Consider the following 17,210-nt stretch of genomic DNA (forward strand, 5'->3'; position numbering starts at 1 on the left):
TAGAGCGTGAAGAACCAGTGGCATCGACATCTGTAGAGCATGAAGAACCAGTGACATCTACATCGGTAGAGTGAAGAACCAGTGGCATCAACATCTGCAGAACATGAAGAACCAGTGGCATCTACATCTGTAGAGTGAAGAACCAGTGGCATCTACATCTGTAGAACATGAAGAACCTGTGGCATCTACATCTACAGAACATGAAGAACCAGTGGCATCTACATCTACAGGAGATTATACAACTTTTTAAGCCATTCCCCGTGTTTAGTGTACATGCCGTACAACACGTCTGGAATCGACAGGGGTGAAGTTGGACTTGCGAAGAAATCGACTTACGAACAGACCTCTGGAACCAAACTCGTTCGTAAGTAGAAGAGTCCCTGTATAGCCTCCGAATACTGTTGGCATCGTGCTTTCTTAAGCATCGCTAACGTCTGTGAGAGAACGCCTCTTGCCCGCGGTGATATCTCAGCATGGGGAGTCCGGCCAGTTGGTAGAGTGAGCAGCTCACAAAAGGAAGGTTACGACCTCAAATCCTAGTTGGCGGTTGACTCAGCCCCATCACCCCCCCCCCCGGGGTCGATAAAATCGGTACCACTTAGTGGGGAAGTCAAACAGCGGTTGTCCTGTGGACAGACCTCACCCCCGTCATAGGAAGGTGGAATTTCCAGCACTGGCTCTGCAGGACATCAAATGACCCCCAAGACCTGTAAGGCACGGGGAAGCCCTCCTTATACTCACGGCATAACACGAGCTTATTCTATGAGTGTATTGGTCCTTGCCATATGAATGTGGAATTTCCACCACTTACCTGTTCCTTTCACAATGATAGCTTGAAACAACAAGAAGAAAACTCGAGGTTATTTACTCACACGAGCACGGTTTGGTTACGCACGGTGCGCATAAAGTTCAAGATACGTACATACAGTAACATATTAGCACGGCAAAGTAAAAGCGAAACGAAAGCTAAACTATTTATAATTTACCAGGTAAGGCTCACTGAGCTCAGTAGCTCGTTTTCAGAAGCGACCTGGCCACAAATGATAGCTCAACGCAGTGGCTTAGCACATGGAAATTTAAAGCAGCCAAATACTCCAAAAGCATGTTGATTATAAATGTGCACAGAAAAAGACCTGAGCATCTGGATACAAATCCACACAACCACGTGGAGGAGATGCATACTCAAAATATACACGCGTCAGGGTTGGGTTCGAACCCACGGTCTCATGTATACCGGTAAAAGAGAGAGTAAAAGAGATCTCATAGTGTAAATGCTTACCCCGAGCTCTCAATACTCTGATATTGCACTGTGTTTGAGTTGTACGCCTTCTGGTGTCATCTGGTCCAACACCAATGAGGACTAGGCTCTAAAGAAAGCCTAGTCTCTATTGTGGACCAATCAACTTCAAGGACAGTGCATATTATTATCATTATCAGAGTTGCTTCTTTTTGTTTGCTTTTTTGACTACTTGTGTTGTGGTTATTGCAAACATGATGCCTTGAATAAAGGTGTCAGTTTTGTACCAGTTTAAAAGGGTAAAAACCTACGACTAGAGTAGTTAACAATCTCGCCACCGTGGCACCCCCAAGTCAAAATGCAACAATCAATACGCACCACACAAGGCACTCTTTTCTCCCGCCTCATGGAGCACGGGGAACCCAGATCTAAGCCCGGGCACTCATCCTGGGCCAGACTCTGGCTGTTTCCGGTCTACCAAGTCGAGTTTGACAATGGTCATGGGAATACAGCTCTTTCCACTGGCACATCTGAGCCGAGCCAGCGCAGGGCCCTAACGGTACTGAGTGGTTTCCCACAGGTTACTTGCCAAGACCGCACCTCCGATTAGCACGGTTGACTACGTACAGTGTGAAAGAAGTTCACACACGTACACACAAGCCGAGCGAATACTGAAACGTGCTACGCTGGCCTCCAAAGGCATTTGATTTGAATCTGGCTCGGGGCCAAGCAGGGCCAGGTGAGGTGCTAATTCCGCGCGCATTGCATGTGACGTCAGTCAGGCCACATCGGCGTCTCGACCCCTTCGATGCATGCGATGACGGCAGCACGGCTCAGCTTCTCCGGTGGGAAAAAAACAACCAAACCGCACCGGGGCCGTGGCGAGGCAGCTCGGTGCAGCTCAGTTCGGATGTACGTACAGTGGAAATCAACTAATCAACTACACTTTATTTCCTTAAAGGTAGCCTTTTTGAAAACCCAAGGCTCCTGTACGTAAAAACGATCCTAAATTTTTACATTAAAACCCACGCGATTAAAATAGTACTTGGGCTGACCTGCAAACGTACATTTCATAAAATGTATTTAGTTTTCATCTGCGAACGCCAGACTCAACACGTACGTTTTAAGTTATTTTTTCAGCCAAAAACCATTCGTATTTGGGGGGGTCCCAATAAAGGGCCCCCCTCCCCACCACCCCAAAACCACCATCGATCCCTCCACGCGATGGCCTGACGCGGCGCGGAGATTGCATCGGCGCGGCGGCGTTTGCACGTCGGCGGGGTCATCGTCGTCGTCGTCGCTGTCGCTGCTGCTGCTGCTGCACCCACCGTGTCCTGGTGCGTGCGCTGGTGCTTGGCGCGGTCGCTCGAGTTGCTGAAGGCCTTGCTGCAGCCCGGCTGCTGGCACAGGTAGGGCCGCTCGCCCGTGTGGCTCCGCACGTGGATCTTGAGGTTCTCCAGCCGCGAGAACGCCTTGGGGCAGCCCTCGAACTGCGCAGCGACGCAAAGGGAGCGGGCGGCGTATGTCAGTGCCGTATAAATTTCGATTTGAAGCTTTTGTGACTGCAGGGATTCATACTCTAAGGTTTTTTCGGTAAAATCACGTAGGTAAAACATGTAGTTTAAATTAATAAAAGTAAAATTATTTTAATTTTATTTTTTACCTACGTGACTTTACCGAAAACACCTAAGAGTATAAAAAAACCCTATTATTATAATTATATTTTGGTACTGGCAAATTAGTTCTAATGACGTTTTTAAATTGTCGGGGAACAATGAGCGTACAATTTCGATTTAAAGCTTTCGTGACTGCAGGGATTCATCTTCTTGGTTCTTTCGGTAAAGTCACGTAGAAGGGAAATAATAAAATAATAAAAATAAAACATAATAAAAATAAAAATTCCCCTTTATCACTGCTAATCCTACATAATACACGAGCATAATATGACTTTAAGACCCCCCCCCCCCCATCACGTACACATTCCACAAGGAGTGACTAATCCCATATCTGCATTTTCCATCAATATGCTTTATTTCGCTGTTGATATGTAAACTCCTTTGTCAAGGCGCTCTCCTCCCCCGGCTCAGTTTAAATATACGCTGCCAAGCTTAGCGGTGTTCATTAGGACGCTGTCTTTCCGACAGCTCTGTGTCTTCACCTGAGGACGGCTGCTTGTGTTGTGGCCGAAACGTCGTGATAATTTTTATTTTATAATGTTTATTTTTATTATTTTATTATTTCCCTTCTACGTGACTTTACCGAAAGAACCAAGAAGATGAATCTCTGCAGTCATGAAAGCTTTAAATCGAAAAATTCCAGAGGTCTGTTCGCAAGTCGATCTGTTCGTAAGTCCAACTTTACTCCTGTCGATTCCAAACATGGGAATGGCTTTAACAGTTGTATAATCTCCTTTAGATGTAGATACCACTGGTTGTACATGTTCTGCAGATATAGATGTCACTGGTTCTTCACGTTGTGCTGCTGTAGATGCCACCACCGCCATCTATTCTACGTGACTTTACCGAAAGAACCAAGAAGATCAGTGCCGTGCATTCATGAACGTGCAGCTTTTAGAACCTGGGCCAGTGGTTCTCAACCTTGTTTTGGCTATTGTGCTTATCACCCCTCGTTGAATTTAGTTTCGGCCGAGTAAGCCCTTGGCTGACCCAGCATGGTTCTGAGAAATAAGATGTATGAATAATGAACGTCAATATTTAACCATTTGTCCATTTTGTGAGGTAATCCTAACGAGCGAGTAACTGCGACCGAATAAAAATACAAATTGAACGGATGCTCCACAACGCGTAATGTCATTTGTTTGCGCTCGCTGGTTACTCTTGGAAACCCACATTGTTTACGACCAATGAGTTTAGAAAGGTTTTACTGGTAGGAACCTCTGGTTACACCAGCCCACAGGGGATTATTGTGTTCGTCCATCCGTCGTGCAGGGAGGGGCTGGGTGGGGAGGGAGGGGCTGGGTGGGGAGGGGAGGGTGGAGAGGGGCTGGGTGGGGAGGGTGGGGCTGGGTGGGAGGGAGGGTGGAGAGGGTGGGTGGGAGGGTTGGGAAGGGCTGGGTGGGGAGGTGAGGGTGGGGAGGGGTTGGGTGGGGAGGGTGGGGCTGGGTGGGGAGGGGCTGGGTGGGGAGGGGCTGGGTGGGGAGGGTTGGGAAGGGCTGGGTGGGGAGGGGAGGGTGGGGAGGGACTGGGTGGGAAGGGTGCAGCTGGGTGGGGGGTGAGAGGGGTGGGGCTGGGTGGGGAGGGGCTGATCACCCCGTGGTGCCCTTATAAAACTCAACGTTTAACCTACTCACGCCGGCTTGTGCCCGCCCTCACAGTCGGGCATATTTGCGGAATACACCACGCCGCCGTTGACCCTGGCCATTGACCGAGCAACATCCAACGTTTCTACCAGCTCCCTCCGCAGGAATGTGTTTAATATACCGTTCTGGGTTACCATATAGATTTAAACGTTATGGTAGTTATTTTATATCGGCAGATTCATACGCGATTGTTCACCACGTATAATATAATTTCACACGCTTTTAAATCATCTCACGTACCCCCTTGGACATCGCCACGTTCGCCCAGGGGTCCGCGTCCCTCTAGATGGGAACCACTGACCGAGGTTCTCACGACCAAGCGGTGTTCATCTTCTTGGTTCTTTCAGTAAAGTCACGTAGAAGGGAAGTAATAAAATAATAAACACCCATGACCGGGGAGGTTCTCACGCACACGTGGTGTTCTCCCATTGATGAGACACCCACTGACGAGGTTCTCACGACCACGTGGTGTTCCTCCATTGATGAGAACCCCTGACCGAGGTTCTCACGACCACGTGGTGTTCCTCCATTGATGAGAACCCCTGACCGAGGTTCTCACGACCACGTGGTGTTCCTCCATTGATGAGAACCCCTGAGCGAGGTTCTCACGACCACGTGGTGTTCCTCATTGATGAGAACCCTGACCGGAGGTTTTCTCACGACCACGTGGTGTTCCTCCCATTGATGAGAACCCTGAGCGCGGGTTTCTCCACGACCACGTGGTGTTCCTCCATTGATGAGAACCCCTGACCGAGGTTCTCACGATCACGTGGTGTTCGCACATTGTAATCGCTCAATGTGCTGGTGTGGCCTGGAGCTGTGTTTGTTGTATTGCCTTGCCCAAGCTTGCATCTGGTGTTGACAAATCGGCTGCAATGTTTGTACTTAATGTAATTTGTACTTGAAATATATATATTATTAATTAATTATTTTTATGCTGTGACTTGTTTATCATTTCACTATGTTGTACCCTGTCGTGTTCCTGTATTGTTTGCCCTTGTAGCTCGCTGACCCCGTGCCCCAACTGTGGATCTGTGCAAAAGAGCTTCACGGCTCAATGGATTCCTCCTGCGGTCTAAATAAAGATTCTGATTCTATTAAACAGCTCTGTCTTGCATCTTCTACTGAACTGGTGAAATGTATGTGAAGAGCCTCGAACATCATGCAGCGGCAATGAGCTCTGGGCCGATGAACCGTTGAGTAGGTGAGTGGGTAGGTGAGTGAGTTGGGTGGGTATCTGAGTGAGCGAACGAGTGGGTGAGTAGGTATGGGAGTGGGTAGGTGAGTTTCATGGCGATTGACCGCTGAATAGATGAGTGGGTAGGTGAGTGAGTGGGTGGATATCTGAGTGATCTAACGAGTGGGTGAGTGGGTAGGTGAGCGATTGGGCAGGTAAGTTCCATGCCAATGGACTGCTGAGTAGGTGAGTGGGTAGGGGAGTGAGTGGGTAGGTGGGTATCTGAGTGATCGAACGAGTGGTTGAGTGGGTAGGTAGGTGAGTGGGTAGGTGAGTTCCATGCCGATGGACTGCTGAGTAGGTGAGTGGGTAGAGAAGTGAGTGGGTGGGTATCTGAGTGATCGAACGAGTGGTTGAGTAGGTAGGTCGGTGAGTGGGTAGGTGAGTTCCATGCCAATGGACTGCTGAGTAGGTGAATGGGTAGGGGAATGAGTGGGTGGGTATCTGAGTGAGCGAACGAGTGGTTGAGTAGGTAGGTAGGTGAGTGGGTAGGTGAGTTCCATGCCAATGGACTGATGAGTAGGTGAGTGGGTAGGTGAGTGAGTGGGTGGGTATCTGAGTGATCGAACGAGTGGGTGGGTAGGTGAGTGGGTAGGTGAGTTCCATGCCGATGGACCACTGAGTAGGTGAGTGGTTAGGTGAGTGAGTGGATATCTGAGTGAGCGAACGAGTGGTTGAGTAGGTAGGTAGGTGAGTGGTTAGGTGAGTTCTATGCCAATGGACTGCTGAGTAGGTGAGTGGGTAGGGAAGTGAGTGGGTATCTGAGTGAGCGAACGAGTGGTTGAGTAGGTAGGTAGGTGAGTGGGTATGGAAGTGAGTGGGTGGGTATCTGAGTGAGCGAACGAGTGGTTGAGTAGGTAGGTAGGTGAGTGGGTAGGGGAGTGAGTGGGTGGGTATCTGAGTGAGCGAACGAGTGGTTGAGTAGGTAGGTAGGTAGGTGAGTGGGTAGGTGAGTTCTATGCCAATGGACTGCTGAGTAGGTGAGTGGGTAGGGGAATGAGTGGGTGGGTGGGTATCTGAGTGAGCGAACGAGTGGGTGAGTAGGTAGGTAGGTGAGTGGGTAGGGGAGTGAGTGGGTGGGTGGGTATCTGAGTGAGCGAACGAGTGGGTGAGTAGGTAAGTGAGTGGGCAGGTGAGTTCCATGCCGATGGACTGCTGAGTAGGTGAGTGGGTAGGTAGGTGAGTGGGTAGGTGAGTTCCATGCCGATGGACTGCTGACCGTGAATCTGCCAGGTCCACATCTCGCTGCCCGAGTGTGCGGAACGATCACGTCACGTGGGTCAGTGCAGAGCATCGATCGTCCCTCTGGGGCCGGTAAAGTCGGCGATGCTTAAATGGGTTTCCGTGCTGCTGTGCAGGCAGTGTCGCGGGGCACGACGTCTGACGTTTCGCGCACCCCACGTGCCAGGAGCTTCTTTGGGAAGTGAATCCGATGAAGAAGCTCCGACGCGGCACGTGGAGCGGAACGACGGACATCGTGCCGAGCGACACGCGGTTAGCAACCCCGAAGAGACCCGTCGGACGGCGAGTCGTACATTTGTCTTCAGTTCGGCAGTGGATTGTCTCACGGGGAGAATTTTCCCAGTCGTAGGAATGTGGCAATCTTCAATATATTGGAATTCCAGCAATGCCATTGCTCGTTTGAGCAGCAAGGCACCTTGACTCGAGAGTTTCGATTGGCATCTGTTGTCAGTTAGCGAATACCGCCGAGGAATAAATAAATGCGCGTTGCGGACACTGAAATCCTCGCTGTGTAATGCGACGTAGCATTAATGGCGAGTAAACTGGGTATTTACGAGCGGGGTCAATACGCCTGTGAAACATCTTGGAACGCTAAAAACGGAACCGGGCCCCAGATATGGAACGGAGCGGTAATTCACTTCCCCCCGATGCAAGCCAGGTGGTGTGCACCACGGCTGTTTCGCGTTTACGTGGGACAGGGGAACAACACCGCTGAGTGGAAACTGTCAGTGGCCGATAAATCAGCTCACGCAGGGGCAGGGGAGAGCGGACGAGGGAGCGAGGGTGAGAGAGAGAGAGTAAAGCGGAAAGCGGGGGAAGTCAAATTAAAATGTTCGTGTATTTTATGAATCCCTGCCTCCGCCCCCAACGCTTTGATTTCTGCCCTCAGGAGGAGAAGCTGGGCTCTGGGATGAGGCCGCAGGGATCGAGCGGCCGTGTAGAGCTACATCCCGAGAAATGCGCTACAGCTGCGCGGACGAGATGCGTGTGTGAACAGGCGCACGTGCGGTTGTGTAGTGCGCGCGCGTGTGTCTGGGTGTGTGTGCGTGTGTCTGTGTGTGTGTGCGTGTGTCTGCGTGTGTGTCTGTGTGTCTGTGTTGGTGCGTGTGTCTGTGTGTGTGTGTGTGCGTGTGTCTGTGTATGTGCGCGTGCGTCTGTGTGTGTGTGCGTGTGTCTGTGTGTGTGCGCGCGCGTGTGTCTGTGTATGTGTGCGTGTGTCTGTGTGTGTTTGCGTGTGTCTGTGTGTGTGTGCGTGTGTCTGTGTGTGTGTGCGTGTGTCTGTGTGTGTGTGCGTGTGTCTGCGTGTGTGTCTGTGTGTCTGTGTTGGTGCGTGTGTCTGTGTGTGTGTGTGCGTGTGTCTGTGTATGTGCGCGTGTGTCTGTGTATGTGTGCGTGTGTCTGTGTGTGTGCGCGCGCGTGTGTCTGTGTATGTGTGCGTGTGTCAGTGTGTGTGTGCGCGTGTGGGGAGCGGTGGTGTAGCGGTTAGCGCGCTGCGCTACGAACCCGGCCACCCGGGTTCGATTCCCGGTCACGGCCAAGACCCAGTGACGATTATCTGAACCGGTCCTGGGCCTCCCCTAGGTTGACTCAGCCTCAAATAAGTACCTGGTGCGATGTGTAAACATCGCCGCTAGGGAAACAAAGGTGGCCGGGTGTGGTGTTGGCCACCCACCCCCTCGTGTACAGTTCCGGCTTTCATAGGTGCTCGCTAACAGCACTTGCCCCTACAGTCTGTTAAGGCTATATGGGGGATCTTTGTTTTGTGTGCGTGTGGGGAACGGTAGTGTAGCGGTTAGCGCGCTGCGCTACTAACTCGGCAACCCGAGTGCGATTCCCGCTCGGCCCTGGGCCTCCCCTAGGTCGACTCAGCCTCAAATGAGTACCCGGTGCGGTGCGTAAAACATCGCCACTGGGGAGACAAAGACGGCCCGGAATGGTGTTAGTCACCCACACCCTCGTGTGCCGTGCCGGCCTCGCTAACAGCACTTGCCACAACAGTCTGTTAAGGCTATACGGGGGATCTTTGTCTGTGTTCCGACTATGTGTGTGTGTGTGTGTTCTGGTGGGGAGCGGTAGCGCAACGGTTCGATCCCGGTGGCGACCCGAATTCGATTCCGGCTCACGGCCAACACCGGTGACGATTATCTGAACCGGTCCTGGGACTCTCCTCGGTCGAAAGTGAATGGCTCTTTTGATTATTTTGGTTGCCGACCCCTGCCTTGCATTGCCAGTATCAAGGTCCAAAAAAATAACCCGTAAAAACAAAGTTTTTCACTATAAATCCTTTATATGCGTGGCGGCTAGAGTCCTCTCGTTCTCTGGCTTGAGATGGCTGCCACCTATGGGTCAGATGATTGTCTGCCAGCATTAAGCAATTGGCAATTAAATATTTTAAAAAAATTCTCTAAACAGTGTAAAATTTTGGAAAAAAAATTTCACGAAAATTAATTGTCACGCACAACGAGTCTGTGTGGAAAATGTCAGCTCGATTGGATCACGGGAAGTGGGTTAAAAAACGACTGAAAGATATGCACGTACGTAAGCGCGCAAGCCGGCAAGCGAACTTTATATAAAGGATTTAAAAATGACTTAAATTGGGTGAACGCCACAAAACAGCGTAGCCCCACGACCGTCAGCACCCCACCCCCGCACCACATGCAGAGGCGACTGGTCTGTGAAACATAGCCCCTCCTCCTTTACGGTAGCCTTGTGTTGCAAGCACGGCACGAATAGCAAATCTACTGAAGTATTATTATTGACGAGCGATCGAGGAAGATTTGAACTCGACTCTGAGAGTTCACATTCCGACACGCTACCTGAAAATGACAACAACAACAACAATGAGAATATCAATAATAAAATAACACCGGTATAACCCCTACAACAACAACAACACAAAACCACTCGCCATAAACCAAAAACACAAAAGAGAAGAAACTAATCTACCGCTCTTCCTCGAGCGACGTGAAGCGGTTTGTGTCCTCCGTGATACATTGCGCCGGCAAGGGCATAAATACAGGGGCAGGAATGCCGTGATTTCCTCCCGACATAGCGGCAGTAGCAGCAGCAGCGGCATCACTCCCACACACCATTTCTCTTCTCTCTCGCTCGCGCGATGGATGTTCTCATGCGGGAAAGAAGAAAAAAAATCACGAGCACACTCCGCTCATCTGACTTCAATTTTTTGGGGAGACACGGCTCCATCGCAGGAACGCAACGGCACAAGCCATCTCCACGGCAGCGGCTGTTCTGCCAAATTTTTGCGCAGTCGGCTCCACATTTTTTACTACCGTGTGAGTGGTTTTTTTTTCTCCGGCGCGTTCTCTGGGCTGTTGCCGCGTGTTTTGTTCGGCACACGATGTCCGACGTTTTTCCGCACTTGCCGGGAGATGTTAACTACCTCGCTTGGTATACAGGAGGTCGTGGGTGTGATCCCGACCCTGACGCCTGTTGTATATTTGGAGTTTGCGTGTCTCTCTCTCTCATCATCATCATCACAGTGGCTGGGAGATGTTAACTACCTCGCTCGGTATACAGGAGGTCGTGGGTGTGATCCCGACCCTGACGCCTGTTGTATATTTGGAGTTTGCGTGTCTCTCTCTCTCTCATCATCATCATCATCACAGTGGCTGGGAGATGTTAACTACCTCGCTCGGTATACAGGAGGTCGTGGGTGTGATCCCGACCCTGACGCCTGTTGTATATTTGGAGTTTGCGTGTCTCTCTCTCATCATCATCATCATCACAGTGGCTGGGAGATGTTAACTACCTCGCTCGGTATACAGGAGGTCGTGGGTGTGATCCCGACCCTGACGTCTGCTGCTGCTATATATTTGGAGTTTGCGTGTCTCTGTCTCATCATCATCATCACGGTGGCTGGGAGATGTTAACTACCTCGCTCGGTATACAGGAGGTCGTGGGTGTGATTCCGACCCTGACGCCTGCTGCTGTATATTTGGAGTTTGCGTGTCTCTCTCTCATCATCATCACAGTGGCTGGGAGATGTTAACTGCCTCGCTCGGTATACAGGAGGTTGTGGGTGTGATCCCGACCCCGACGCCGCCTTTATATTTGGAGTTTGCACGTTCTCCCGTTGTCGCGTGGATTTTTCTCTGGGTCCTCCGGGTTTTCCCCTCCACATTTAGACACAAAGACACGCGTTTAGAGTATGTCACTGCTTTAAATTTTCATGTAATCACAAGCCACTTCGTTGAGCTATCATTTGAGGCCAGGTCGCTTCTGAAAACGAGCTTTGTACGAGCACGTGGGGCGAAACCTCCGGACGTCGTGCCGAAGAACACGTGGCACGACCTGCACCGCAGAGCCGTATTCAGCTCCACTTCGGTTTGGTTTCCCTCCTCAAGAAACTCGCACTCGATGGTTCCACCTTTGAGTGACCCACCAACTCCACATCACCATGGCTATTCGGGCTTGCAGGCACGGTGCATCATCATCATCATGGACATCGGGTGGTCAACCGAGGAAATGTTGGTTGCTGTGCATAGCCGGGAATGCTAACTATGGCAGAATCACGCTTCACATGCCCGACATGGTCAGATCTCAGAGGCTAAAGAGGTTTGTTGTTGGTCAGTGCTCGGAATTGGAGCCCACGAAGGACTGCCACGTGTTGTAGCCGTACCACTGTGAGGTGCCAATAGTTCAAGTTCAAGTTCATTGATTAGGTATAGCCCTAAATTTTGATTTAAAGCTTTCGTGACTGCAGGGAATCATATTATTGGTTCTTTCGGTAAAGTCACGTAGAAGGGAAATAATAAAATTAATAATATTATTATTTCCCTTCTACGTGACTACCGAAAGAACCAAAAATAGGTATTGCCCTGTGAGCCATGCGGCTCTTAAGTCGGGTGCAACCGCAACAAACAAAATATGAACACAGAACATCCCAAAGCGACGACGCGTAACAGAAACATCCTGGAATAAACCAGCAATTTTTTTTTATGTCAGCAGAGCGATGGGTTCCGGCCACAGATGCATTTGGTTCGCTCGCTGGATTGAATTTGTGCGTAGCTTTGAGCGTCAATCCCTCGTACGCGTGATGGATTTTCTCCGAGTTCTCCAGTTTCCTCCCACAAGAAGCCACTCATTATAAATTGCACTGACCAAGAGTCCCGATGTAGCAGTACTCTCCTGCGAATGAGTCGTTAGATTAATCGATGTTTTGCTGGGTAAACGATTCACATTATTATCATCATCGTAGTGACCGAAAAAATATTGGCACGCACTTTTTGTACTTTCGATTTAAAAAGTTGAGCGGTTGGCGCGCTGAGATACGAACCCAGCGACCCGAGTCTGATTCCCGCTCACGGCCAACACCAGTGACGATTATCTGAACCGGTCCTGGGCCTCCACCTAGGTCGACTCGGTCTCAAATGAGTACCTGGTGTGATGTGTAAACATCGTCACTGGGGCGACAAAGGCGGCCGGGCATGGTGTTAGCTACCCACCCCCTTTGTGTGCTGTGCCGGCCTTCATAGGTGCTCGCACTTGCCCCAGCAGTCTGTTCAGGCTATACGGGGGATCTTAGAGATGCATAGTAGTGCTGTTGTTTTTAAAGACGTTGTACTCACCGCAGAGAACCGTCGCTACACGACCGCACACTGTGATAGCTGGCGCCAAACTGTGCCACACGCCCTCCCGCAAGTCCTTGTGTGGAGCCTCGGTACAAATAAAGATATTTTATTTTAGTCTTTCCTCCGATTCCGTTCCGATGACGTACACGTATCGTCAGTGGAACTGGAAAAAGTTAATGCGTAGGCTCTCACGACCAATATTATTCACGATAAAGTGTTCTTGGATAGATCACGTGAATGACAAGGTGAATGCAGCACCGGCCTGCAAGTGGTTCGAGGTCAATGTTGTGATTGGTTTTCATATTAAATAATTGAAGTATCTCACCACCCACGCCCACCACCACCACCACCGTCACCACCACTGCCAGAACTACCACCACTATCAAGCTCATCATCGCTACCACCATCACCACCACGCCCACCACCACCAGCACTACCACCACTACGACCGCGACCATTACCACCACCGCCGCCACCACCACGCTCACGACTGCCACCAGCACCACCGCCACCACCATCACTGCCACCATCACCAGCGCCCACGCTGACCGCCACCACTACCTTCCCTGCCACCACTCACCATGCACCTGTTGGGCTTCTCCCCGGAGTGCACGCGCATGTGGATGAGCAGCTTGTACCGCGCGTTGAACGGGCGCCGGCGCCGCCCGCACGCCTCCCACTGGCACGCAAACTCCTCCCCGCGCTGCGGCTCCACGTGGCTCTTCTCGATGTGGCGGCACAACTGCTCGCGCCGCCCGAACGCCGCCCGGCACTCCTCCCACCGGCATGCCTCGCCGCCGCCGGTTGCACCGCCGCCGCTGATTGCCGGGTCCCCCGAGTCACACGCCGCCGGGAAGCCGCCAGTCCCCGCTGCGGTGGCCGCCGAGGAGGAGGAGGAGAGGCTCTGGCACGCCGGGAACGGTGGCGCCGGTCGCTGGCGCTCGGCGCCAAAATAGCCAGCGCCTTCGCCGTGAGACGCAGCGCAAAGCCAGGACGGCACGGACGGGCGGAGCGGCTCACGCTGCTCTCCAAGGTGCCGCCGCTGATTCTGCTGGTGCTGCTGAAGGCTCTGGTGGAGGTGATGCTGCTGGTGCTGCTGAAGGCTCTGACGGAGGTGATGCTGCTGGTGCTGCTCTCCAAGCTGCTGGTGCTGCTGAAGGCTCTGGTGGAGGTGTTGCTGCTGGTGACGATTCTCAGGTGTCCTCCCTTCAAGCAGGGCACGGCCCTGACCGTGGACGGGCGGGAGGAGCACCGACGCCATGGCTCGACCCTCGCCGCCGTGGAACTCCGCGGAGGCGGACAGGAACCCAGCACCGGTGGCGGCGGCGGTGGTGGCGGCAGCACCGCCGGGGGCCGTCGTAGCCGCGCCCGCGTGCCGGCACGCCGAGTGGCGGCAGCAGCAGGAGGCCGGCGACGGCGTCGTCATCCCCGAGGCGCCGGCGGTGGCAAAGGAGCACGGGCGGAGCTGGGCGGTGCGACAGCTCAGGGTGGAGACACTGCACTCTCCGGAACAACAAGCTGGTGCTGCTGCTGATGGCGGCGGCGGTGGTGGTGGTGCCACTGCAGTGGTGAAGCTGAGAAGCACAGAGTGGGCATGGTTAGCGTGCGTGTGTGTGTGTGGAGCCTATGTAGGACTATTATCGGAATCACAATATTTATTTAGGATGGAAGAATCCGATGAGCTATGAAGATCTTTTTTCACAGATATCCAGAAAGGGGAGGTCAGAAATTTACAACAATGAACAATACAAAACCCGATAGGAGTGCAAAGTATAGTAAAATCCAGCATAAATACAAATCGATATATCTGCTAGACTATGGGTGTCCGGTGACATAGTGAGGTTGGTGTGCGCCCTGGAGCGAGTCGTCCCCCCGCTCACCTTTCTGTTTAATTTCCACAACTTTGTTGTGGCCAGGAACATGCCCCTCAACCCCAACCCTCTGTCACGTGGCTCTGGTGCAGTAGCACGTGGTGAAGCTGCGTTGGGCCTGTTCGGTCTGGCAGGACTACCGGAGTTAAACCACGAATTGACTAGACTGGAGACAGCCCTGCCTAACCCACCCCTCTCATCTTTCTCAGATTCCCTCCACGCACTCTCCTACCTCTCCCCTCTCATCTCACCGTGCACTCTCCTACCTCTCCCCTCTTATTTCACTCTACTCGCCTCGACACAATCGCCCCTCTCATCTTTCTCGAATTCCCTCCACGCACTCTCCTACCTCTTCCCTCTCATCTCACCACGCGCTTTCCTACCTCTCCCCTCTTATCTCACTCCACTCCCCTCCACGCACTCTCTTACCCCCTCTCATCTCACTCTACTCCCCTCCACGCACTCTCCTACCTCTTCCCTCTCATCTCACTCTACTCCCCTCCACGCACTCTCCTACCTCTCCCCTCTCATCTCACTCTACTCCCCTCCACGAAATCTCCTACCTCGCACCCCCAGTCAACCTCTGCCTCAGTAGGAGGTCACTCCTTCTCCACAATTCGCCCCCCTGGTCTGGAATTCCCTCCCCCTGGACATCAGTTCAAGATCCATCTCCTATTTAAGTCCAGGCTCAAGATCTTCCTCTCCTCCTTCATCCACGGGACCATGGCGTATTTTGTTTCACCTTTGAGTTGAGTTTCACGGATAAGGATTTGCATATTTTGCCCCAGCAAGACCAAACGCCTTGACATCACACTCCATCGTATTGGTTCTTTCGGTAAAGTGACGTAGAAGGGAAATAATAAAATAAAAAAAACATAATAAAATAATTCTCACGACGTTTCGGCCACAGAATTCTCTCATTCAGACGCTGTCTTCCCAACAGACCTGTTCTTCACCTGAGGACGGCTGCTTGCGTTGTGGCCGAAACGTCGTGAGAATTATTTTATTATGTTTTATTTTTATTATTTTATTATTTCCATTCTACGTGACTTTACCGAAAGAACCAAGAAGATGAATCCCTGCAGTCACGAAAACTTTAAATCGAAATCACACTCCATCTCAACAATTACAATGGCCAGCTGCAGTCCAGCCAAGGGGATCCCCCCCGGCAGAAGCTGTCCCTGTCCGGCACGAGGCAGCACCGACCCTTATTTCGTTGCATGCTGCGGGTCATCCAGAACACACCGTATTTACAACGTTAAATTTCGATTTAAAGCTTTCGTGACTGCAGGGATTCATCTTCTTGGTTCTTTCGGTAAAGTCACGTAGAAGGGAAATAATAAAATAATAAAAATTAAACATAATAAAATACAATTCTCACGACGTTTCGGCCACAACGCAAGCAGCCATCCTCAGGTTAAGAACAGGTCTGTCGGAAAGACAGGGGAGGAAGGGCGCCTTGACAAATGAATTTGCATATCAACAGAGAAATTTAGCATATTTATGGAAAATGCAGATATGGGATTAGTCACTACTTGTGGAATGCGTAGGAGGGGGGGGGGGTCTCAAAGTCATATTATGCCCGTGCACTATGTAGGATTAGCAGCAACAAAGGGAGGAGGTAGGGTTAGCAGTAATACAGGGAAGGAATTCCGACAGACCTGTTCTTCACCTGAGGACGGCTGCTTGCGTTGTGGCCGAAACGTCGTGAGAATTGTATTTTATTATGTTTTATTATTTTATGATGTCCCTTCTACGTGACTTTACCGAAAGAACCAAGAAGATATTACAACATCATCACGACGCAATGCCCCGATCCACACGTACGAAGGAGGCATCATCGCGGTGATACACAACTCCGCTGGCTCCTGACGCGGTTGTCCGGCTTGACCGCCTGAATGTGAAATTGCGGTCATCGCTCCGTATCTAACATCGGCAGCCATAGGGAGAGAAAAGATGTTTCATCATGGGACCTCCTTTGCCAGTACCAAAATATTCTAATAGGGGTTTTCCCCTTTTTTTGGCAACAAAACTGACACCTTTTGCGCCTTTTGGCGTCATCTGGTCGAACACCATATGACACTAGGCTCAAAAGAAAGCTGTCTCTGGTGTGGACCAATCAGTTTCAAAGACAATGCATAAATGATCAGAGTATTGTTTTTTGTTTGCATTTGACTGCACGTATTGTGGTTAATGTGAAGTATTGGAATTGACGGCAGGAACTTCTTGACGGGTAACACACTTTTATTAAATCTTTACGTTCACAATACAACGTGTGGTCTCCTTTCTTCCGACTACACACTCCACTTAACTCGTGTAGACTCTATGGTTCTGACTACACCCAATACACTTGACTCGTGTAGACCCTATGCCTCTGGCTACACACAATACACTTGACTCGTGTAGACCCTATGCCTCTGGCTACACACAATACACTTGACTCGTGTAGACCCTATGCCTCTGGCTACACACAATACATTCGGCTCGTGTAGACTCTATGCCTCTGGCTACACACACTACACTCGCCTCTGGGTTACACAGAGTCCCGGTCCCGTTAGGACAGCGGGACTAGGTACCGCAGGGCCCTAGGTCTTCATCCCCGTCTTCATTCTTCGCTGGTTACATACTGCCCTTACGCCTGTGTGCATCCCCTTTTATAGCCCCTGCTCACGAGAGACGGAGCTGATCCGGACGTCGACGTGAGCATCGTTCC

The 17,210-nt window shown here is 51.3% G+C and overlaps 1 protein-coding gene across 2 annotated transcripts in view; it reads right to left on the reverse strand.

The window, feature by feature from the left end:
- The window catches only part of LOC133349405 (zinc finger protein ZIC 5-like), a 39,745-nt gene that overhangs the window by 11,164 nt on the left and 11,371 nt on the right, over positions 1-17,210 (reverse strand). The window contains exons 4-6 of one of the 2 annotated variants that reach the window (XM_061562808.1): positions 16,325-16,423; positions 13,207-14,200; positions 2,566-2,727 (exon numbers count right to left, since the gene is read on the reverse strand). In XM_061562808.1, coding sequence (XP_061418792.1) covers positions 2,566-2,727; positions 13,207-14,200; positions 16,325-16,423 — 1,255 coding nt within the window. The remainder of the gene's footprint in view (positions 1-2,565; positions 2,728-13,206; positions 14,201-16,324; positions 16,424-17,210) is intronic. The other variant, XM_061562816.1, reaches the window with a different exon arrangement.

The sequence above is a fragment of the Lethenteron reissneri genome, chromosome 4 (genome assembly GCF_015708825.2).
Source record: "Lethenteron reissneri isolate LAM-NWPU_2019-01 chromosome 4, ASM1570882v1, whole genome shotgun sequence".
In the NCBI taxonomy this organism is placed as follows: domain Eukaryota; kingdom Metazoa; phylum Chordata; class Hyperoartia; order Petromyzontiformes; family Petromyzontidae; genus Lethenteron; species Lethenteron reissneri.